This window comes from Scyliorhinus canicula, chromosome 6, assembly GCF_902713615.1.
Source record: "Scyliorhinus canicula chromosome 6, sScyCan1.1, whole genome shotgun sequence".
Taxonomy (NCBI): Eukaryota; Metazoa; Chordata; class Chondrichthyes; order Carcharhiniformes; family Scyliorhinidae; genus Scyliorhinus; species Scyliorhinus canicula.
In genome coordinates, this window is record NC_052151.1 from 28,011,067 (window position 1) to 28,037,080 (window position 26,014).

The following is a 26,014-nucleotide window of genomic DNA, read 5'->3' on the forward strand; positions in this document are numbered from 1 at the left end:
TCATAGAGATTTATAAAATTCTAACAGGACTAGACAGGGTAGATGCAGGGAAGATGTTCCCAATGACGGGTGTGTCCCAGAACTGAGGATCCAGGGTAAACCATTTTGGACAGAGATAAGGAGACATTTCTTCACACAAAGAGTGGTGAGCCTGTGGAATTCATTACCGCAGGAAGTAGTTGACGGTAAAACATTGAATATATTCAAGAGGCGGCTGGATGTAGCACCTGGGAAGAATGGGATCAAAGGCTATGGGGAGAAAACAGGATTAGGCTATTGAGTTGGATGATCAGCTACGATTGTGATAAATGGCAGAGCGGGCTCGAAGGGCCAAAAGGCCTCCTCCTGCTCCTATCTTCTATGCTCCCTCAGAAACATTGGGGGAAATAAATAGTTTTTATCTTTGACCATTCCTGCACCTTGGCCTCTAATCTTTGGAGAGGCAGTTGCTGTGCTGACCTTGAGCAGCTCCATTCAGTGTCTACAGGTGGGGCCTAGCTGCCTAAACTGCGGAAGTGAGCTATTATAATCCTGCATGGGACTTATCCAGCTGGAAATGATTGTTCCCTCGTGCTGATTAGGCTGTGAGTTAACCAGTGAGTTGCCCTTAGTGTCCAAATAGGTTAAATGGGGTCACTGGATTACGGGGATAGAGTGGAGGTGTGGGCTTAGATAGGGTGCTCTTTCCAAGGGCCAGTGCAGACTTGATGGGCCGTATGGCCTCCTTCTGCATTGTAAATTCTGTATAACAGGTCAGCTGCTGTAAGTTGACAGAAGGGAGTGAGGACTCTGAGATGTGTAACTGGGTCCTGTGTAAAACTGTTGTTATGCCGAAAAAATGTCTTTCTGATGAACTCTTTGGACCCCCTTTGCTGTTTATTTGATGAGCCTGTCTCCGTGACTTGGAACAAGATCAGGGCACAGTGGCAGCTGGAAATGCCAGCAGTCCTTCACCCAGAACAACAACTTCTAACCTCTCCTATTCTGATTTTACACCCATTGCTAAACATGGACTCGTAGAAAATAGAAGCAGGAGCAGGCCATTCGGCCCTTCAAGTTTGTTCCATCATTCATGTGCCTCAGCGTTACTGATTCACCCACCAATAGGAAACTCCTTTCACTATTCAGCTAACTGCTGTGACTTAGTGGTAGTCTTGCCAGCATCAGACGTTCCCAAGTTCGCCTCCCTCATCATGGTTTCAAGCTTCTAGTCGAGGTTGGTACTCCATGCAGTGCTGAGGAAGTGCTGCACTGTCAGAGGTACGTCGGAGGTCCAGAGATTCTGCCTGCCCTCTTGGGTGGATGTAAAATGTCCCATCACACATTGACGAAGAGCAGGAGAGTTCTGCCTAATGTCCTGGCCAATATTTCACCCTCATTTAACATCACTAAGACAGAGTGTCTGGGATCTTGCAGTGCGTAAAGGGGTGGCTGCACTTTTATATATTCTTACAATGACTACACCTCCAAGTGGGGCGGCACGACAGCACTTGAAACTAACCCAATGACAGCATTTCCATGACACTCCCTCTGTTGGATATATGTGGCCATTACAGGATTTACTCTGAAACTCTCAAAATATTCTTCAAGCACAGGAGGAAGTCCCAAAAGACAATGAGGTACCTTTGAAGTGTGGTCACTGCTGCAATGTAGGGAACCAGGAAGCCAATTTGCATACAGTTAGCTCCCACGCGTTGCAAAGAACAAAGAACAATATAGCACAGGAACAGGCCCTTCGGCCCTCCAAGCCTGCCGACCATGGTACCTGCCTAACTTAAAACCGTCAATGTGCAATGTGATAATGATCAGGTAATAGAACATAGATAGATAGAACAGTACAGCACAGAACAGGCCCTTCGGCCCTCAATGTTGTGCCGAGCAATGATCACCCTACTTAAACCCACGTAACCCGTATACCTGTAACCCAACAATCCCCCCATTAACCTTACACTACGGGCAATTTAGCATGGCCAATCCACCTAACCCGCACATCTTTGGACTGTGGGAGGAAACCGGAGCACCCGGAGGAAACCCACGCGGAGGACGTGCAGACTCCGCACAGACAGTGACCCAGCCGGGAATCGAACCTGGGACCCTGGAGCTGTGAAGCATTGATGCTAACCACCATGCTACCGTGAGGCCCCCATCTATTTTATCTATTTTATCTGAGTGTAAGCAGGTTCTTGGGTTAACATCGCTCTCAGCGTCAATCACAAAAATGTATAGCATGGAAGGAGGCCATTCAGCCCATTATGCCTTACCAGCGAACAAATAATCATTGAACACAGTTCTTCTTCTAGCTCTTAGTCATTAGTCTTGTAGGTTATGGAACTTAAAGTGCATATCCAAGAACGTACTGAATGTTCCGAGGCACCTATACACCGATGGCAGGGTTGCGACACTGGATGAACTGACGGAGAAATTCCAGCTGACCAGGGGGAACGAGCTAAGGTACCTGCAGCTCAGAAACATCCTACGAAAGGAAACAAGGACTTACTCACAACCGCCAGGCATTACTGGAAGAGTTACTGGACACAAGCATATTAGAGAGAGGAAACTGTAGTGACATGTATGACCGACTGGTAGAAAGGGCCGACACCGTAATGGACGCAACAAGAAGGAAATGGGAGGAGGACCTGGGGATTGAGATAGGGTGGGGACTCTGGAGTGAAGCACTGCGTAGGGTCAACTCCACCTCCACATGCGCAAGGCTCAGCCTGACGCAACTAAAAGTGGTACATAGAGCCCACTTAACAAGAACCCGTATGAGTAGGCTCTTCCCGGAGGTGGAGGATAGATGTGAACGGTGCCAAGGAGGCCCGGCCAACCACGTCCACATGTTCTGGTCTTGCCCCAGACTTGCAGGGTACTGGACTGCCTTCTTCGAGGCAATGTCCAAAGTGGTGGGGGTGAGGGTGGAGCCATGCCCGAAAGTGACAGTCTTCGGGGTTTCAGACCAGCCAGATCTATTCCTGGGGAGGAGGGCGGACGCCCTTGCCTTTGCCTCCCTGATCCCCCGCCGTAGAATCCTGTTTGGCTGACGGTCAGCAGCACCACCCAGAGCTGCAGACTGGCTGTCCGACCTCTCAGAATCTCTCCAAATGGAGACGTGGGAGCCATTCACCCAATTGTTCCGGGACTTGTTTGTGGCCAACAAACAAGTGGAAGAATAGCCAGGAATCAGGGGAAAGTAGCCGAAGCATGAGAGGGTGAGATAGAACGGGAGGGGGGGGGGAACAACTCACTCTCAGAGGAAGGGAAGGCGAACCACAGGGGAGTGGGGGGGGGGGGGGGGGGCGGGGGGAGGAAAGGAAAGGAGAACTGCAGGGTGGGGGGAAAGAGACAGGGAACAATAGAGAAGAGCCAGGGAGGTAGGTGGGGGAGGGAGGGGAGGGGAGGCAGGGAAACGTTAACCAACTTGACATCCACAGGACCAGAGAAAAAGGAGAACACAGGCGGAAGACAGGAGGGCCGGCTGAAGCGGCAGTGTGCACGAGAAGACAACAGCGGCGAAAATCGACCGGGAGAAGCAAAGGGCAACACCGACATCAGACCCACTCGAGGATTGCCTTACGGAAGTGCCTCGCTGGCCCAAACGGATGCCTACTTACATGTATATAGATAGATCATATCCTGTGTACATAACGGCAAAATATACTCTGTACAAAAATCCAATAAAAAACATTTTTTTAAACTGAATGTTCCGAGGCATTCTGCCTCTATACTGTCCTTTCAGACAGTGTTCCAGAATCTCACCAGCCCTTGGGTCACAGAAATTCCACTTAAATCCCCTACAAAGCTTTTACCTCTTGCCCAGAATCTGTGCCCAGAATTTATACTCTTCAATTCGGTCTCCCCTCAACCTTTTCTTTTCCAAGAAGACAACCCTACCCTGAGGCTGGATTATTCTCCATCCTCCTGAGTGGGATTGAAGCCATGATCTTCTGGCTCGGAGGTGAACCTCGACAGCATGCTCCCATTGGCTGACGAGGAGATTCCCACTCCTGATCACTAACCAGTGAGCTCCCCACCACTTCACCTCGCTGCCCCTTCACCTCCCCCACTTCACCTCGCCACTCCCTTCACCTCCCCCACTTCACCTCGCTGCCCCTTCACCTCCCCCACTTCACCTCCCCGTCCCCTTCACCTCCCCCACTTCACCTCGCCACCCCTTCACCTCCCCCACTTCACCTCGCCGCCCCCTTCACCTCCCCCACTTCACCTCGCCGCCCCCTTCACCTCCCCCACTTCACCTCGCTGCCCCCTTCACCTCCCCCACTTCACCTCGCCGCCCCCTTCACCTCCCCCACTTCACCTCGCCGCCCCCTTCACCTCCCCCACTTCACCTCGCCGCCCCCTTCACCTCCCCCACTTCACCTCGCCGCCCCCTTCACCTCCCCCACTTCACCTCGCCGCCCCCTTCACCTCCCCCACTTCACCTCGCCGCTCCCTTCACCTCCCCCACTTCACCTCGCCGTCCCCTTCACCTCCCCCACTTCACCTCCCCGCCCCCTTCATCTCCCCCACTTCACCTCGCCGCCCCCTTCACCTCCCCCACTTCACCTCGCCGCCCCCTTCACCTCCCCCACTTCACCTCGCCGCCCCCTTCACCTCCCCCACGTCACCTCGCCGCCCCCTTCACCTCCCCCACTTCACCTCGCTGCCCCCTTCACCTCCCCCACTTCACCTCGCCGTCCCCTTCTTCTGCAAGGGAACCTTTGCTCTTTTTCTGCTCACTATCTCTAAAGCACCTCAGTGCGGGTGGCTGGTGATGGCTGAGAACAGGAAAGGACTGGGGCATGCTACTCTCTATGGTGAAGTTAGCCTGCTCATCAAGTGGACTGGCCATGAGGAACCTGTGGAACCTAGCAATGGGGGACAGGCACCACTAAATGATGAGGTGAAAGAATATGGGAACTCACCGTGCTTCTGAGGGGGAGCTGGACCAGTTTCAGGATAGACTCCTGCCAGAGGCAAGAATTCTCAATTGTGGCGAGTAGGCCCAATGTGGTCTCCAGCGAGTTTTAATTAATTTTTAAAAATCAGAAAGGAATATTCTGGTTCCCACCACCAGATATGTTTTAATTGTCTTCCAATTATTTGCCTCTCCCAGCAGATTGCATGGTCTGCGTTAGTCATCGTTTCGCTGTGTATAAAGCATTTTTTTGTTTCTCCCCTAGTCTTCTGGAAATATTGAGGACAGCACGGGCCCTGCCCAGTGGCACAGCCAGATTGCGAGCAGCCCGCAGTCTTTTGAGAAAAGCGGCATCAAGCAGATCCCAGACATGAGCGGGGACTTTACAGAAGGTGAGAGCCATCGAGTGGCAGGGGTACAGGAGTCTGGTTCACATGGAGCGAGGCCCACAACATCGGACTGGCTGCTTGACTGGCTGTCAGCTCCTTGTTTTCCCACATCCCTCACCATCCACATGCCAAGAGGGGAGAGATTCCCTATTGTAAAAATAATATAAGCCATCCGTTCCCAAGCTGCCACTGGAAGCAGCCACTCACAGATGGGGGTTGGGTTTGCAGGATCACCCTGAATTTGTTGCTCCATGGGGAAGGATTGACCAATTCTACCTCCAACATTCCCAATTCTAAGAATAAGAACTCCTTGAGCTGAGGGTTAGAGGTTTGGTAAGGGGGGGGGGGGGGGGGGGGGGGGGGGCGAGGGGGGGGGGGGGGGCGAGGGTGGGGGGGGGGGCGGTTTGGCCGGGGATGAGTGGGAGTTGCAGCTGGTTTGGGGGACCAGGTGGGCACTTCAGGAAAAAAGCATTTTGCAGGGTGGCACGCTGATCCAGTGGTTAGCACTGGTGTCTCACAGCACCAGGGACCTGGGTTCATCCCCGGCCTTGGGTCACTGTCTGTGTGGAGTTTGCCCGTTCTCCCTGTGTCTGCATGAGTTCCCCTCCGGGTGCTTCGGTTTCCTCCCACAGTCCAAAGATGTGCAGGTTAGGTGGATTGGCCATGCTAAATTCCCCTTAAGGTCCAAAAGGTTAGGTGAGGTTACAGGGATAGGACAGGGGAGTGGACCTAGGTGGGGTGCTCTTTCAGAGGGCCAGTGCAGGCACGATGGTCTGAATGGCCTCGTTCTGCACTGTAGGGATTCTATGATTCGATGATCCTTGTTGCATGACACTGTGACTCACTTTTCACTCTACCGATGATCAGAATCCAGGTTTATGCAGGTCTTACAACATTGTTGAGGAAAAGATTAATGAGGGAATGAGTTTGTATTGGCAGTGTTCTTTCATGTAGATAAATGCATGAGGGTTGGGTCTACACTATAGCATGTGTGTACCAAGCTGTGCTCTGAATTGAAGTCTGATAGAGGAGGGTAGAGGGACCTGGGTATTATAGCATATGAGTTGGTACTGGTTCACAACCAGTGTTGAGAGGCTAAAGTGTGAGTTATTGAAGAACTAGGATGTATTGTTAAGATGAGCCTATATGATATAAAAAAACATTGTAGTTTGGCGACATCTCATTGAATCATGATATAGATTGAGAGGAACACCTAAGTTAAAAACCGTTGGATGTTGCTGCATGTATTGTAATATAAAAGTGCTCGGCAGAGCAACGGTTGACATGGGACTGGAGAATAGCATCGACCATGTTATGATACACAGAGTCACATGGTAATAGACACTGGGAGGGAACAGTCCAAAAGAACAGAACTCTGTTAATAAGCAGCCTACTTCCCTGAAGCAACACCATACATAACCATACCCTGGATCTGTGAATAGTTAAAAACTATGGTGTGGAGATGCCGGCGTTGGACTGGGGTGAGCACAGTAAGAAGTCTTACAATACCAGGTTAAAGTCCAACAGGTTTGTTTCGAATCACTAGCTTTCGGAGCACTGCTCCTTCCTCAGGTGAATGAAGAGGTGGGTTCCAGAAACATATAGAAACAAAGGCAAAGATGCAAGATGATACTTTGCATGCAAGTTTTTGCAGGTAATTAAGTCTTTACAGGTCCAGAGGTAAAGAGGTGTGAATTGTCTCAAGCCAGGACAGTTGGTAAATCCTGTCAGCTGTCCTGCCAAGACCCCTCTGATGCAGAGCTAGAAAACTGCTCAGAGCCAAAGGCAGGTGAGTAACAGAAAAAGACGCAAGGCCCTAAGAGGCACAATCCGCATCGTAGTGAGCAAACTTACACTATAGAAGAGGTGGTGGACCCAGCCTGTAGAGGGGAGCTGAAAGAGAGCTGCAGTTTAAAAAAAGGCTGAAGTTTAAAAAAAAGTTGAATGTTTAAGAAGAAGTCTGTGGAGAACATAAAATATTGAAATAAATCAGTTTCATGGACAGAAAGCTAGAAAGATCAAACACATTTGTGACGAGGAAGCGACTAAACCAGACACAAGAAATTAAATGAATTGAAAATTGCTTATTGTCACGAGTAGGCTTCAATGAAGTTACTGTGAAAAGCCCCTAGTCGCCACATTCCGGCACCTGTTCGGGGAGGCTGGTACGGGAATTGAACCGTGCTGCTGGCCTGCCTTGGTCTGCTTTAAAAGCCAGCGGTTTAGCCCAGTGTGCTAAAAAGAGTGGTCTCGCACAGTGTTTTTCAAACTTTTTTCTCCCCCGAGGCCCACTTTTACCAACTGGCCGTCCTTCAGGACTCACGGCGGTTAGCTTTAGCAACGCACGGCTTTCCGAACTTCACAACCCCATATTTTCACTTACCTTTAATGTGACAGGTGAGCCTGCTTGGTCCTCACCCTGCTTTGTTATTCAATGTTACATTTCTGCTAAGAACTTTAGCTGACAAGTTAAGTTCTTGTTTGAAAAGAAATCAAGTGGTTTATCCTCGAACTCGCCATGCTTAGTGTTGAAATGCCTTTGATGTTTTGAGGGTTTTAATCTTTAATTTGCCAGTGCTTCCCTGCATGTAACACACATGCACTTTGCATCCTGATTTGCATTGGCACAATTAATAAACCCACATCTCAAGTTATCATCTTTATGCTGCTTTGTTCTTGTTCTCAGCTTCTTCTTCGCAGGTTGTTCACCAGAGACCCTGGAGCCCACACCATGGGCGCGATTCTCCGAAATGGAGACTAAGTGTTGGTGTCGTCGTGAACGCTGTTCTTCCCGGTGTCAAATGGGCGCCGTGCCAACCCGCGCATGCGCGGCGTACTTCATCAGTGCGCCGGCCCCAACCAACATGGCGTGGGGTGTTCAGGGACCGGCCGCGCCTCAAAGTAGGCCCGGGGTGGGGGGAGAGAGGCTGGCCCGCTGATTGGTTGGCCCCGATCGCGGAACAGACCCCATCGGAGGCCCCCCACCCCCGGGGACGGAGCCCCCCCTCCCCTCCCCCACAGGCCGCCCTCCGACTCTTCGCGCAGAGTGGTTCCCACCGGCAGTGACCAGGGGTGAATGGCGCTGGAGGATCTCTGCCGTTTCCGCGCGGCCGCTCGGCCCATCCGGGCTGGAGAATCGGCGGCCCTGGCATGGACAGCGGCCCGCGACCGGCGGCGCACCAAACGTGCCGGCGCAAATGGCGGCGATTCTCCGCACCTCGGAGAATCGCGTGGCGGCGTCGGGCAGCGTGGCACGGTTACGGTGATGCTCCGGCCCAGCGCAGGGCTTGGAGAATCGCGCTCCAGCACTGCTGGCAGCTACAAAATGGTGGAATCTAACTGGCGCTCAGTGCACGTGACATCAGTGTATGGGGCACGTGACTGCCTCCCGACACCCGCCTGCGATCCTCCCCACACCCGCCTGCGATCCTCCCCACACCCGCCTGCGATCCTCCCCACACCCGCCTGCGATCCTCCCCACACCCGCCTGCGATCCTCCCGACACCCGCCTGCGATCCTCCCCACACCCGCCTGCGATCCTCCCCACACCCGCCTGCGATCCTCCCCACACCCGCCTGCGATCCTCCCCACACCCGCCTGCGATCCTCCCGACACCCGCCTGCGATCCTCCCAACACCCGCCTGCGATCCTCCCCACACCCGCCTGCGATCCTCCTGACACCCGCCTGCAATCCTCCCCAAACCCGCCTGCGATCCTCCCCACACCCGCCTGCGATCCTCCCCAAACCCGCCTGCGATCCTCCCGACACCCGCCTGCGATCCTCCCCACACCCGCCTGCGATCCTCCCGACACCCGCCTGCGATCCTCCCGACACCCGCCTGCGATCCTCCCGACACCCGCCTGCGATCCTCCCCAAACCCGCCTGCGATCCTCCCCACACCCGCCTGCGATCCTCCCCAAACCCGCCTGCGATCCTCCCGACACCCGCCTGCGATCCTCCCCACACCCGCCTGCGATCCTCCCGACACCCGCCTGCGATCCTCCCGACACCCGCCTGCGATCCTCCCGACACCCCGCCTGCGATCCTCCCACACCCGCCTGCGATCCTCCCCACACCCGCCTGCGATCCTCCCCACACCCGCCTGCGATCCTCCCCACACCCGCCTGCGATCCTCCCGACACCCGCCTGCGATCCTCCCGACACCCGCCTGCGATCCTCCCGACACCCGCCTGCGATCCTCCCCACACCCGCCTGCGATCCTCCCCACACCCGCCTGCGATCCTCCCGACACCCGCCTGCGATCCTCCCCACACCCGCCTGCGATCCTCCCCACACCCGCCTGCGATCCTCCCGACACCCGCCTGCGATCCTCCCGACACCCGCCTGCGATCCTCCCGACACCCGCCTGCGATCCTCCCGACACCCGCCTGCGATCCTCCCGACACCCGCCTGCGATCCTCCCGACACCCGCCTGCGATCCTCCCGACACCCGCCTGCGATCCTCCCGACACCCGCCTGCGATCCTCCCCACACCCGCCTGCGATCCTCCCCACACCCGCCTGCGATCCTCCCCACACCCGCCTGCGATCCTCCCAACACCCGCCTGCGATCCTCCCCACACCCGCCTGCGATCCTCCCGACACCCGCCTGCGATCCTCCCACACCCGCCTGCGATCCTCCCCACACCCGCCTGCGATCCTCCCCACACCCGCCTGCGATCCTCCCCACACCCGCCTGCGATCCTCCCCACACCCGCCTGCGATCCTCCCCACACCCGCCTGCGATCCTCCCGACACCCGCCTGCGATCCTCCCCACACCCGCCTGCGATCCTCCCCACACCCGCCTGCGATCCTCCCGACACCCACCTGCGATCCTCCCGACACCCACCTGCGATCCTCCCGACACCCGCCTGCGATCCTCCCCACACCCGCCTGCGATCCTCCCCACACCAGCCTGCGACCCTCCCCACACCCGCCTGTGACCCTCCCCGACACCCGCCTGCGATCCTCCCGACACCCGCCTGCGATCCTCCCCACACCCGCCTGCGATCCTCCCGACACCCAACTGCGATCCTCCCGACACCCGCCTGCGATCCTCCCCACACCCGCCTGCGATCCTCCCCGACACCCGCCTGGCGATCCTCCCCACACCCGCCTGCGATCCTCCCGACACCCGCCTGCGATCCTCCCCACACCCGCCTGCGATCCTCCCCACACCCGCCTGCGATCCTCCCGACACCCGCCTGCGATCCTCCCGACACCCGCCTGCGATCCTCCCCACACCCGCCTGCGATCCTCCCGACACCCGCCTGCGATCCTCCCGACACCCGCCTGCGATCCTCCCGACACCCGCCTGCGATCCTCCCCACACCCGCCTGCGATCCTCCCGACACCCGACTGCGATCCTCCCGACACCCGCCTGCGATCCTCCCCAACACCCGCCTGCGATCCTCCCCACAACCCGCCTGCGATCCTCCCCACACCCGCCTGCGATCCTCCCCACACCCGCCTGCGATCCTCCCGACACCCGCCTGCGATCCTCCCGACACCCGCCTGCGATCCTCCCCACACCCGCCTGCGATCCTCCCGACACCCGCCTGGCGATCCTCCCCGACACCCGCCTGCGATCCTCCCGACACCCGCCTGCGATCCTCCCGACACCCGCCTGCGATCCTCCCGACACCCGCCTGCGATCCTCCCCACACCCGCCTGCGATCCTCCCGACACCCGCCTGCGATCCTCCCGACACCCGCCTGCGATCCTCCCGACACCCGCCTGCGATCCTCCCGACACCCGCCTGCGATCTCCCGACACCCGCCTGCGATCCTCCCACACCCGCCCGCGATCCTCCCGACACCCGCCTGCGATCCTCCCCACACCCGCCTGCGATCCTCCCGACACCCGCCTGCGATCCTCCCGACACCCGCCTGCGATCCTCCCCACACCCGCCTGCGATCCTCCTGACACCCACCTGCGATCCTCCCACACCCGCCTGCGATCCTCCCGACACCCGCCTGCGATCCTCCCGACACCCGCCTGCGATCCTCCCGACACCCGTCTGCGATCCTCCCGACACCCGCCTGCGATCCTCCCCCCACCCGCCTGCGATCCTCCCCACACCCGCCTGCGATCCTCCCCACACCCGCCTGCGATCCTCCCGACACCCGCCTGCGATCCTCCCGACACCCGCCTGCGATCCTCCCCACACCCGCCTGCGATCCTCCCCACACCCGCCTGCGATCCTCCCCACACCCGCCTGCGATCCTCTCCACACCCGCCTGCGATCCTCCCGACACCCGCCTGCGATCCTCTCCACACCCGCCTGCGATCCTCCCGACACCCGCCTGCGATCCTCCCGACACCCGCCTGCGATCCCTCCCGACACCGCCTGCGATCCTCCCCACACCCGCCTGCGATCCTCCCCACACCCCGCCTGCGATCCTCCCCACACCCGCCTGCGATCCTCCCCACACACGCCTGCGATCCTCCCCACACCCGCCTGCGATCCTCCCGACACCCGCCTGCGATCCTCCCCACACCCGCCTGCGATCCTCCCCACACCCGCCTGCGATCCTCCCCACACCCGCCTGCGATCCTCCCCACACCCGCCTGCGATCCTCCCCACACCCGCCTGCGATCCTCCCGACACCCGCCTGCGATCCTCCCCACACCCGCCTGCGATCCTCCCGACACCCGCCTGCGATCCTCCCGACACCCGCCTGCGATCCTCCCCACACCCGCCTGCGATCCTCCTGACACCCGCCTGCAATCCTCCCCAAACCCGCCTGCGATCCTCCCCACACCCGCCTGCGATCCTCCCCACACCCGCCTGCGATCCTCCCCACACCCGCCTGCGATCCTCCCCACACCCGCCTGCGATCCTCCCCACACCCGCCTGCGATACTCCCCACACCCGCCTGCGATCCTCCCGACACCCGCCTGCGATCCTCCCCACACCCGCCTGCGATCCTCCCCACACCCGCCTGCGATCCTCCCGACACCCACCTGCGATCCTCCCGACACCCACCTGCGATCCTCCCGACACCCGCCTGCGATCCTCCCCACACCCGCCTGCGATCCTCCCCACACCAGCCTGCGACCCTCCCCACACCCGCCTGCGACCCTCCCCGACACCCGCCTGCGATCCTCCCGACACCCGCCTGCGATCCTCCCCACACCCGCCTGCGATCCTCCCGACACCCAACTGCGATCCTCCCGACACCCGCCTGCGATCCTCCCCACACCCGCCTGCGATCCTCCCCGACACCCGCCTGGCGATCCTCCCACACCCGCCTGCGATCCTCCCGACACCCGCCTGCGATCCTCCCCACACCCGCCTGCGATCCTCCCGACACCCGCCTGCGATCCTCCCGACACCCGCCTGCGATCCTCCCCACACCCGCCTGCGATCCTCCCGACACCCGCCTGCGATCCTCCCGACACCCGCCTGCGATCCTCCCGACACCCGCCTGCGATCCTCCCCACACCCGCCTGCGATCCTCCCGACACCCGACTGCGATCCTCCCGACACCCGCCTGCGATCCTCCCCGACACCCGCCTGCGATCCTCCCCACACCCGCCTGCGATCCTCCCCACACCCGTCTGCGATCCTCCCCACACCCGCCTGCGATCCTCCCGACACCCGCCTGCGATCCTCCCGACACCCGCCTGCGATCCTCCCCACACCCGCCTGCGATCCTCCCCACACCCGCCTGCGATCCTCCCGACACCCGCCTGGCGATCCTCCCGACACCCGCCTGCGATCCTCCCGACACCCGCCTGCGATCCTCCCGACACCCGCCTGCGATCCTCCCGACACCCGCCTGCGATCCTCCCGACACCCGCCTGCGATCCTCCCGACACCCGCCTGCGATCCTCCCGACACCCGCCTGCGATCCTCCCGACACCCGCCTGCGATCCTCCCGACACCCGCCTGCGATCCTCCCGACACCCGCCTGCGATCCTCCCGACACCCGCCTGCGATCCTCCCGACACCCGCCTGCGATCCTCCCGACACCCGCCTGCGATCCTCCCGACACCCGCCTGCGATCTCCCGACACCCGCCTGCGATCCTCCCCACACCCGCCCGCGATCCTCCCGACACCCGCCTGCGATCCTCCCCACACCCGCCTGCGATCCTCCCGACACCCGCCTGCGATCCTCCCGACACCCGCCTGCGATCCTCCCCACACCCGCCTGCGATCCTCCTGACACCCACCTGCGATCCTCCCCACACCCGCCTGCGATCCTCCCGACACCCGCCTGCGATCCTCCCGACACCCGCCTGCGATCCTCCCGACACCCGCCTGCGATCCTCCCGACACCCGCCTGCGATCCTCCCCACACCCGCCTGCGATCCTCCCCACACCCGCCTGCGATCCTCCCCACACCCGCCTGCGATCCTCCCGACACCCGCCTGCGATCCTCCCGACACCCGCCTGCGATCCTCCCCACACCCGCCTGCGATCCTCCCCACACCCGCCTGCGATCCTCCCCACACCCGCCTGCGATCCTCTCCACACCCGCCTGCGATCCTCCCGACACCCGCCTGCGATCCTCTCCACACCCGCCTGCGATCCTCCCGACACCCGCCTGCGATCCTCCCGACACCCGCCTGCGATCCTCCCGACACCCGCCTGCGATCCTCCCCACACCCGCCTGCGATCCTCCCCACACCCGCCTGCGATCCTCCCCACACCCGCCTGCGATCCTCCCCACACCCGCCTGCGATCCTCCCCACACCCGCCTGCGATCCTCCCGACACCCGCCTGCGATCCTCCCCACACCCGCCTGCGATCCTCCCCACACCCGCCTGCGATCCTCCCCACACCCGCCTGCGATCCTCCCCACACCCGCCTGCGATCCTCCCCACACCCGCCTGCGATCCTCCCGACACCCGCCTGCGATCCTCCCCACACCCGCCTGCGATCCTCCCGACACCCGCCTGCGATCCTCCCGACACCCGCCTGCGATCCTCCCCACACCCGCCTGCGATCCTCCTGACACCCGCCTGCAATCCTCCCCAAACCCGCCTGCGATCCTCCCCACACCCGCCTGCGATCCTCCCCACACCCGCCTGCGATCCTCCCCACACCCGCCTGCGATCCTCCCCACACCCGCCTGCGATCCTCCCCACACCCGCCTGCGATACTCCCCACACCCGCCTGCGATCCTCCCGACACCGCCTGCGATCCTCCCCACACCCGCCTGCGATCCTCCCCACACCCGCCTGCGATCCTCCCGACACCCACCTGCGATCCTCCACGACACCCACCTGCGATCCTCCCGACACCCGCCTGCGATCCTCCCCACACCCGCCTGCGATCCTCCCCACACCAGCCTGCGACCCTCCCCACACCGCCTGCGACCCTCCCCGACACCCGCCTGCGATCCTCCCGACACCCGCCTGCGATCCTCCCCACACCCGCCTGCGATCCTCCCGACACCCAACTGCGATCCTCCCGACACCCGCCTGCGATCCTCCCCACACCCGCCTGCGATCCTCCCCGACACCCGCCTGGCGATCCTCCCCACACCCGCCTGCGATCCTCCCGACACCCGCCTGCGATCCTCCCCACACCCGCCTGCGATCCTCCCGACACCCGCCTGCGATCCTCCGACACCCGCCTGCGATCCTCCCCACACCCGCCTGCGATCCTCCCGACACCCGCCTGCGATCCTCCCGACACCCGCCTGCGATCCTCCCGACACCCGCCTGCGATCCTCCCCACACCCGCCTGCGATCCTCCCGACACCCGACTGCGATCCTCCCGACACCCGCCTGCGATCCTCCCCGACACCCGCCTGCGATCCTCCCCACACCCGCCTGCGATCCTCCCCACACCCGTCTGCGATCCTCCCCACACCCGCCTGCGATCCTCCCGACACCCGCCTGCGATCCTCCCGACACCCGCCTGCGATCCTCCCACACCCGCCTGCGATCCTCCCCACACCCGCCTGCGATCCTCCCGACACCCGCCTGGCGATCCTCCCGACACCCGCCTGCGATCCTCCCGACACCCGCCTGCGATCCTCCCCACACCCGCCTGCGATCCTCCCGACACCCGCCTGCGATCCTCCCGACACCCGCCTGCGATCCTCCCGACACCCGCCTGCGATCCTCCCGACACCCGCCTGCGATCCTCCCGACACCCGCCTGCGATCTCCCGACACCCGCCTGCGATCCTCCCCACACCCGCCCGCGATCCTCCCGACACCCGCCTGCGATCCTCCCCACACCCGCCTGCGATCCTCCCGACACCCGCCTGCGATCCTCCCGACACCCGCCTGCGATCCTCCCGACACCCGCCTGCGATCCTCCCGACACCCGTCTGCGATCCTCCCGACACCCGCCTGCGATCCTCCCGACACCCGCCTGCGATCCTCCCCACACCCGCCTGCGATCCTCTCCACACCCGCCTGCGATCCTCCCGACACCCGCCTGCGATCCTCCCGACACCCGCCTGCGATCCTCCCGACACCCGCCTGCGATCCTCCCCACACCCGCCTGCGATCCTCCCCACACCCGCCTGCGATCCTCCCCACACCCGCCTGCGATCCTCCCCACACCCGCCTGCGATCCTCCCACACCCGCCTCCCATCCTCACGACACCCGCCTGCGATCCCTCCCCACACCCGCCTGCGATCCTCCCCACACCCGCCTGCGATCCTCCCCACACCCGCCTGCGATCCTCCCCACACCCGCCTGCGATCCTCCCCACACCCGCCTGCGATCCTCCCGACACCCCGCCTGCGATCCTCCCCACACCCGCCTGCGATCCTCCCGACACCCGCCTGCGATCCTCCCGACACCCGCCCTGCGATCCTCCCGACACCCGCCTGCGATCCTCCCGACACCCGCCTGCGATCCTCCCGACACCCGCCTGCGATCCTCCCGACACCCGCCTGCGATCCTCCCGACACCCGCCTGCGATCCTCCCGACACCCGCCTGCGATCCTCCCGACACCCGCCTGCGATCTCCCGACACCCGCCTGCGATCCTCCCCACACCCGCCCGCGATCCTCCCGACACACGCCTGCGATCCTCCCCACACCCGCCTGCGATCCTCCCGACACCCGCCTGCGATCCTCCCGACACCCGCCTGCGATCCTCCCCACACCCGCCTGCGATCCTCCTGACACCCACCTGCGATCCTCCCCACACCCGCCTGCGATCCTCCCGACACCCGCCTGCGATCCTCCCGACACCCGCCTGCGATCCTCCCGACACCCGTCTGCGATCCTCCCGACACCCGCCTGCGATCCTCCCCACACCCGCCTGCGATCCTCCCCACACCCGCCTGCGATCCTCTCCACACCCGCCTGCGATCCTCCCGACACCCGCCTGCGATCCTCCCGACACCCGCCTGCGATCCTCCCCACACCCGCCTGCGATCCTCCCCACACCCGCCTGCGATCCTCCCCACACCCGCCTGCGATCCTCTCCACACCCGCCTGCGATCCTCCCGACACCCGCCTGCGATCCTCTCCACACCCGCCTGCGATCCTCCCGACACCCGCCTGCGATCCTCCCGACACCCGCCTGCGATCCTCCCGACACCCGCCTGCGATCCTCCCCACACCCGCCTGCGATCCTCCCCACACCCGCCTGCGATCCTCCCCACACCCGCCTGCGATCCTCCCCACACCCGCCTGCGATCCTCCCCACACCCGCCTGCGATCCTCCCGACACCCGCCTGCGATCCTCCCCACACCCGCCTGCGATCCTCCCCACACCCGCCTGCGATCCTCCCCACACCCGCCTGCGATCCTCCCCACACCCGCCTGCGATCCTCCCCACACCCGCCTGCGATCCTCCCGACACCCGCCTGCGATCCTCCCCACACCCGCCTGCGATCCTCCCGACACCCGCCTGCGATCCTCCCGACACCCGCCTGCGATCCTCCCCACACCCGCCTGCGATCCTCCTGACACCCGCCTGCAATCCTCCCCAAACCCGCCTGCGATCCTCCCCACACCCGCCTGCGATCCTCCCCACACCCGCCTGCGATCCTCCCCACACCCGCCTGCGATCCTCCCCACACCCGCCTGCGATCCTCCCCACACCCGCCTGCGATACTCCCCACACCCGCCTGCGATCCTCCCGACACCCGCCTGCGATCCTCCCCACACCCGCCTGCGATCCTCCCCACACCCGCCTGCGATCCTCCCGACACCCACCTGCGATCCTCCCGACACCCACCTGCGATCCTCCCGACACCCGCCTGCGATCCTCCCCACACCCGCCTGCGATCCTCCCCACACCAGCCTGCGACCCTCCCCACACCCGCCTGCGACCCTCCCCGACACCCGCCTGCGATCCTCCCGACACCCGCCTGCGATCCTCCCCACACCCGCCTGCGATCCTCCCGACACCCAACTGCGATCCTCCCGACACCCGCCTGCGATCCTCCCCACACCCGCCTGCGATCCTCCCCGACACCCGCCTGGCGATCCTCCCCACACCCGCCTGCGATCCTCCCGACACCCGCCTGCGATCCTCCCCACACCCGCCTGCGATCCTCCCGACACCCGCCTGCGATCCTCCCGACACCCGCCTGCGATCCTCCCCACACCCGCCTGCGATCCTCCCGACACCCGCCTGCGATCCTCCCGACACCCGCCTGCGATCCTCCCGACACCCGCCTGCGATCCTCCCCACACCCGCCTGCGATCCTCCCGACACCCGACTGCGATCCTCCCGACACCCGCCTGCGATCCTCCCCGACACCCGCCTGCGATCCTCCCCACACCCGCCTGCGATCCTCCCCACACCCGTCTGCGATCCTCCCCACACCCGCCTGCGATCCTCCCGACACCCGCCTGCGATCCTCCCGACACCCGCCTGCGATCCTCCCCACACCCGCCTGCGATCCTCCCCACACCCGCCTGCGATCCTCCCGACACCCGCCTGGCGATCCTCCCGACACCCGCCTGCGATCCTCCCGACACCCGCCTGCGATCCTCCCGACACCCGCCTGCGATCCTCCCGACACCCGCCTGCGATCCTCCCGACACCCGCCTGCGATCCTCCCGACACCCGCCTGCGATCCTCCCCACACCCGCCTGCGATCCTCCCGACACCCGCCTGCGATCTCCCGACACCCGCCTGCGATCCTCCCCACACCCGCCCGCGATCCTCCCGACACCCGCCTGCGATCCTCCCCACACCCGCCTGCGATCCTCCCGACACCCGCCTGCGATCCTCCCGACACCCGCCTGCGATCCTCCCGACACCCGCCTGCGATCCTCCCGACACCCGTCTGCGATCCTCCCGACACCCGCCTGCGATCCTCCCCACACCCGCCTGCGATCCTCCCCACACCCGCCTGCGATCCTCCCCACACCCGCCTGCGATCCTCCCGACACCCGCCTGCGATCCTCCCGACACCCGCCTGCGATCCTCCCCACACCCGCCTGCGATCCTCCCCCACACCCGCCTGCGATCCTCCCCACACCCGCCTGCGATCCTCTCCACACCCGCCTGCGATCCTCCCGACACCCGCCTGCGATCCTCTCCACACCCGCCTGCGACCCCTCCCGACACCCGCCTGCGATCCTCCCGACACCCGCCTGCGATCCTCCCGACACCCGCCTGCGATCCTCCCCACACCCGCCTGCGATCCTCCCCACACCCGCCTGCGATCCTCCCCACACCCGCCTGCGATCCTCCCCACACCCGCCTGCGATCCTCCCCACACCCGCCTGCGATCCTCCCGACACCCGCCTGCGATCCTCCCCACACCCGCCTGCGATCCTCCCCACACCCGCCTGCGATCCTCCCCACACCCGCCTGCGATCCTCCCCACACCCGCCTGCGATCCTCCCCACACCCGCCTGCGATCCTCCCGACACCCGCCTGCGATCCTCCCCACACCCGCCTGCGATCCTCCCGACACCCGCCTGCGATCCTCCCGACACCCGCCTGCGATCCTCCCCACACCCGCCTGCGATCCTCCTGACACCCGCCTGCAATCCTCCCCACACCCGCCTGCGATCCTCCCCACACCCGCCTGCGATCCTCCCCAAACCCGCCTGCGATCCTCCCGACACCCGCCTGCGATCCTCCCCACACCCGCCTGCGATCCTCCCGACACCCGCCTGCGATCCTCCCGACACCCGCCTGCGATCCTCCCGACACCCGCCTGCGATCCTCCCCACACCCGCCTGCGATCCTCCCACACCCGCCTGCGATCCTCCCCACACCCGCCTGCGATCCTCCCGACAACCGCCTGCGATCCTCCCCACACCCGCCTGCGATCCTCCCGACACCCGCCTGCGATCCTCCCGACACCCACCTGCGATCCTCCCCACACCCGCCTGCGATCCTCCCGACACCCGCCTGCGATCCTCCCGACACCCGCCTGCGATCCTCCCGACACCTGCCTGCGATCCTCCCCACACCCGCCTGCGATCCTCCCGACACCCGACTGCGATCCTCCCGACACCCGCCTGCGATCCTCCCCGACACCCGCCTGCGATCCTCCCCGACACCCGCCTGCGATCCTCCCCGACACCCGCCTGCGATCCTCCCCACACCCGCCTGCGATCCTCCCCACACCCGCCTGCGATCCTCCCGACAGCCGCCTGCGATCCTCCCGACACCCGCCTGCGATCCTCCCGACACCCGCCTGCGATCCTCCCCACACCCGCCTGCGATCCTCCCCACACCCGCCTGCGATCCTCTCCACACCCGCCTGCGATCCTCCCGACACCCGCCTGCGATCCTCCCGACACCCGCCTGCGATCCTCCCCACACCCGCCTGCGATCCTCCCCAGACCCGCCTGCGATCCTCCCCACACCCGCCTGCGATCCTCTCCACACCCGCCTGCGATCCTCCCGACACCCGCCTGCGATCCTCCCGACACCCGCCTGCGATCCTCCCCACACCCGCCTGCGATTCTCCCGACACCCGCCTGCGATCCTCCCGACACCCGCCTGCGATCCTCCCGACACCCGCCTGCGATCCTCCCGACACCCGCCTGCGATCCTCCCGACACCCGCCTGCGATCCTCCCCACACCCGCCTGCGATCCTCCCCACACCCGCCTGCGATCCTCCCGACACCCGCCTGCGATCCTCCCCACACCCGCCTGCGATCCTCCCCACACCCGCCTGCGATCCTCCCCACACCCGCCTGGCGATCCTCCCCACACCCGCCTGCGATCCTCCCGACACCCGCCTGCGATCCTCCCGACACCCGCCTGCGATCCTCCCGACACCCGCCTGCGATCCTCCCGACACCCGCCTGCGATCCTCCCCACACCCGCCTGCGATCCTCCCCACACCCGCCTGCGATCCTCCCCACACCCGCCTGCGATCCTCCCCACACCCGCCTGCGATCCTCCCGACACCCGCCTGCGATCCTCCCGACACCCGCCTGCGATCCTCCCGACACCCGCCTGCGACCCTCCCCACACCCGCCTGCGATCCTCCCGACACCCGCCTGCGATCCTCCCGACACCCGCCTGCGATCCTCCCGACACCCGCCTGCGACCCTCCCCACACCCGCCTGCGATCCTCCCCACACCCGCCTGCGATCCTCCCGACACCCGCCTGCGATCCTCCCCACACCCGCCTGCGATCCTCCCGACACCCGCCTGCGATCCTCCCCACACCCGCCTGCGATCCTCCCCACACCCGCCTGCGATCCTCCCGACACCCGCCTGCGATCCTCCCCACACCCGCCTGCGATCCTCCCAACACCCGCCTGGCGATCCTCCCCACACCCGCCTGCGATCCTCCCCACACCCGCCTGCGATCCTCCCGACACCCGCCTGCGATCTACCTGACACCCGCCTGCGATCCTCCCCACACCCGCCTGCGATCCTCCCCACACCCGCCTGCGATCCTCCCCACACCCGCCTGCGATCCTCCCGACACCCGCCTGCGATCCTCCCGACACCCGCCTGCGATCCTCCCCACACCCGCCTGCGATCCTCCCCACACCCGCCTGCGATCCTCCCCACACCCGCCTGCGATCCTCCCCACACCCGCCTGCGATCCTCCCGACACCCGCCTGCGATCCTCCCCACACCCGCCTGCGATCCTCCCGACACCCGCCTGCGATCCTCCCGACACCCCGCCTGCGATCCTCCCCACACCCGCCTGCGATCCTCCCCACACCCGCCTGGCGATCCTCCCGACACCCGCCTGCGACCCTCCCCACACCCACCTGCGATCCTCCCGACACCCGCCTGCGATCCTCCCGACACCCGCCTGCGATCCTCCCCACACCCGCCTGCGATCCTCCCGACACCCGCCTGCGATCCTCCCCACACCCGCCTGCGATCCTCCCCACACCCGCCTGCGATCCTCCCGACACCCGCCTGCGATCCTCCCCACACCCTCCTGCGATCCTCCCCACACCCGCCTACGATCCTCCCGACACCCGCCTGCGATCCTCCCGACACCCGCCTGCGATCCTCCCCACACCCGCCTGCGATCCTCCCGACACCCGCCTGCGATCCTCCCGACACCCGCCTGCGATCCTCCCCACACCCGCCTGCGATCCTCCCTACACCCGCCTGCGATCCTCCCCACACCCGCCTGCGATCCTCCCCACACCCGCCTGCGATCCTCCCCACACCCGCCTGCGATCCTCCCCACACCCGCCTGCGATCCTCCCCACACCCGCCTGCGATCCTCCCCACACCCGCCTGGCAATCCTCCCCACACCCGCCTGCGATCCTCCCGACACCCGCCTGCGATCCTCCCCACACCCGCCTGCGATCCTCCCCACACCCGCCTGCGATCCTCCCCACACCCGCCTGCGATCCTCCCCACACCCGCCTGCGATCCTCCCGACACCCGCCTGCGATCCTCCCGACACCCGCCTGCGATCCTCCCCACACCCGCCTGCGATCCTCCCCACACCCGCCTGCGATCCTCCCGACACCCGCCTGCGATCCTCCCCACACCCGCCTGCGATCCTCCCGACACCCGCCTGCGATCCTCCCGACACCCGCCTGCGAACCTCCCGACACCCGCCTGCGATCCTCCCCACACCCGCCTGCGATCCTCCCCACACCCGCCTGCGATCCTCCCGACACCCGCCTGCGATCCTCCCCACACCCGCCTGCGATCCTCCCCACACCCGCCTGCGATCCTCCCCACACCCGCCTGCGATCCTCCCGACACCCGCCTGCGATCCTCCCCACACCCGCCTGCGATCCTCCCCACACCCGCCTGCGATCCTCCCGACACCCGACTGCGATCCTCCCGACACCCGCCTGCGATCCTCCCCGACACCCGCCTGGCGATCCTCCCCACACCCGCCTGCGATCCTCCCCACACCCGCCTGCGATCCTCCCCACACCCGCCTGCGATCCTCCCGACACCCGCCTGCGATCCTCCCCACACCCGCCTGCGATCCTCCCCACACCCGCCTGCGATCCTCCCCACACCCGCCTGGCAATCCTCCCCACACCCGCCTGCGATCCTCCCGACACCCGCCTGCGATCCTCCCCACACCCGCCTGCGTTCCTCCCCACACCCGCCTGCGATCCTCCTGCAGGTTGCAACCCTGAGTTTGAAAATGACTGGTTTAGCATACTCCCAATAAAACGTAGCAGTCAACAAGAGATCCTCGGGAGATAAGCCAATTCTGCCAATGGCAACCAGAGACCCCAGAGGGAGGGCAACTTTGCTGAGGGCAACACATAACCTCAGAGAGATGGCAATGAGAAGATAAGCAGTTTAAGGAACAGTTCATTGTCCTTCAAGATCGAATGCAAAAGGAATGTGTGACCATTCAGCAACATGAAGAAATGAAGACTGTCCAAAACAGCAGAATGGAAGGATAAGAGAAAGCAAGCAAAGAAACCGTACTGAAGGAAAGAACTAGATGAAGCAAGGATTTGACAAGAAAAACCCCATTGAAAGACCTTCACACACTAACCCTAACCCTAACCCTAACCCTAACTGCAAGAATTCCTTAGGGCAAAGTTTATTCCTCTGAAAGATTACAAAGAGAAGCAAAATGATTTTAACGTCACTCTGAACAAATTGAAGAACCGGTCGGCAGGGAAGATTGAGTTTGAGCAATGTTCTATATTCCTGGAGGGCGACAAAGGTGACAAGAAACGGACTGGAGAGCTGACAAAGCAGTTGAATGTCAAGGAAGAGGCATTGAAAGGAAAGGCTGTAGAGCTTGCCAAGCTGTGAGTGGCTAATGAAGCCAATTACAGAACTGAAACAAGTTGAGACTGGACTGCAGACTAGTCCTGGCCAAAGTGAAGGACCATGGCAAAGTTCTGGTGCAGACACAAAAGGAATAGACAGGAGGGAGATTGGAAAATGGAAATACGACACTGAAGTGCAGGGAACTACAAGAAGAAAAAAATGAATTAAAGAATAGATTCATAAGCTTGTCCAAGGCTTGTATATAAAAAGAAAACAAATGTTTGGCTGGAATTGTGTTCCTTACATGGGACGGGGGGGGGGGTGGGGGGTGGGGGAGGAGGGGGGGTAATACAGCAGGGGTGCCCGTGAATAATGATATTTAAATATATGGTAATGGGGTTCCTGACCTTTCGTGGCGGGAGTCCAATTACACCTTTGGCGAGGGGGGTGGGGGGGTGGGGGGGGGGTGGGGGGGGGGGGGGGGGGGGCAGCAGGGGCAATGTCAGTGGGAAATCATTTTGGGGACTCCCTTTAGATGCTTCACCCCCACTGGCTTACCGCTCATCAGAAAAGTGGGTAGAAAATCACCCCCTCTGGTTTTGGGAGCTGGTTACCGTTCTAAAGTTCTTAGCTGTCTGCAAAGTGCCTTGTGTTATCCTATGATCCTTAAACGTGCTGTGTGACTATGAGCAGGATTCTTTGAAAACCGGCGGGGCGGGCAACTCCAGCACGTAGGAGGGGCGTGAACCACTCTGGCATCGGGCCGCCCCAAAGGTGCGGAATCCTCCTCACCTTCAGGGGCTAGGCCGACGCCGGAGCGGTTTGTGCTGCGCCAGCCGGCGCAAAAGTGGCTTGTCGCCACGCCAACCGCCGCCGAAGGGCCTCCGCCGGCCAGCGTGAGTTGGCGCATGCGGGGGAGTGGCAGCGTATGCTGGCGTCATCCCAGCGCATGCGCAGGGGGGGTTAATCTCCACGCCGGCCATCGCGGACCATTACAGCGGCTGGCGTGGAGGAATAGAGTGCCCACACAGCACAGGCCCACCTGCAGATCGGTGGGCTCTGATCGTAGGCCAGGCCACCATGGGGGCACCCCCTGGGGACAGATCCCCCCGAGGACCCCAGAGGCCGCCCGCGGAGCCAGGTCTCGCCGGTAGGTACCTGTCGTAACATACGCTGGCAGGACCCGCCGAAAATGGACGGCACCTCGGCACCTCGGCCCATCGCGGGCCGGAGAATCGCTGGAGGGGGCCGCTGCCAACGGCCGCCGACCGGCGCGGCGCGATTCCCGCCCCCGCCAAATCCCCGGCGCCGGAGAATTCGGCAGCCAGCAGTGGCGGGATTCATGCCGTCCCCTGGTGATACTCCGATCCGGCAGGGGGTCGGAGAATCCCGCCATGAGTCCATCCTTTTCAATGTTAGGGGAACACCATCGCCTTCAATTTCCTCTCTGAGTCACACAGCTAGGGTGTCTATTGCCATTGTTCACCTCAAACCCCTTACCCAATACCCATCACGGACTGTAGCAGCACATGGGAAAGACTCACCGGAACCCTCTTAGGGGTAGTTGAAGGTGGGCCTTGCCGGTGGTAACCATATCCCAAGGACAAACAGCAAAAATTGAAAAGAACTGTGTGCGCGGTTTTATTTCTTGAAGGACAGAACTGAAAAACAGGAAGGTTTTACTCAGCCTTGGTTAGATATCACTGTGTTGCCGTTCCAGTCACCATATTATAAAAGGGACATTGAAGAGGAGATTTACAAGGATGATGCCAGGAATGTGTGGGTGCACATATCAGGAAAGAATTCACAGGCTGGATCTTTCTCTGTAGAAAAAAGAAGGCTGAGGGATGAACTGATAGAGGTTTTAAAAATGATGAAAGGTTTAGATAGAATGGGTACAGAGAGAATGTTTCTTCTTGTGGGTATTGGATTGGATTTGTTTATTGTCACATGTACCGCGGTACAGTGAAAAGTATTTTTCTGCAGCAGCTGATCATTAAGTACATGAAAAGAAAAGGAAATAAAAGAAAATACATAATAGGGCAACACAAGGTACATAATGTAACTACATAAGCACCGGCATCAGATGAAGCATACAGGGGTGTAGTGTTAATGAGGTCAGTCAATAAGAGGGTAATTTAGGAGTCTGGTAACAGCGGGGAAGAAGCTGTTTTTGAGTCTGTTTGTGTGTGTTACTCCTGCCCGATGGAAGAAGTTGGAAGAGTGAGTAAGCCGGGTGGGAGGGATCCTTGATTATGCTGCCTGCTTTCCCCCGGCAGCGGGAGGTGTAGACAGAGTCAATTGGTGGGAGGCAGGTTCGTGTGATGGACTGGGATGTGTTCACGACTCTCTGAAGTTCCTTGCGGTCCTGGGCCGAGCAGTTGCCATAACAGGCTGTGATGCAGCCTGATAGGATGCTTTCTATAGTGCATCTGTAAAAGTTGGCAAGGGTTAATGTGGACATGCCGAATTTCCATAGTTTCCTGAGGATGTATAGGCGCTGTTGTGCTTTCTTGGTGGTAGCGTCGACGTGGGTGGACCAGGACAGATTTTTGGAGATGTGCACCCCTAGGAATTTGAAACTGCTAACCATCTCCACCTCGGCCCCATTGATGCTGCAGGGGT

General features: G+C 62.7%; 1 protein-coding gene across 2 annotated transcripts in view; it reads left to right on the forward strand.

Annotated features, from left to right (window-relative positions):
• LOC119967056 (TOG array regulator of axonemal microtubules protein 2-like) overlaps positions 1-26,014 on the forward strand; it is a 147,001-nt gene that overhangs the window by 42,258 nt on the left and 78,729 nt on the right. For both annotated transcript variants that reach the window (XM_038799084.1, XM_038799085.1), the window contains exon 3: positions 5,181-5,307. In XM_038799084.1, coding sequence (XP_038655012.1) covers positions 5,181-5,307 — 127 coding nt within the window. The remainder of the gene's footprint in view (positions 1-5,180; positions 5,308-26,014) is intronic.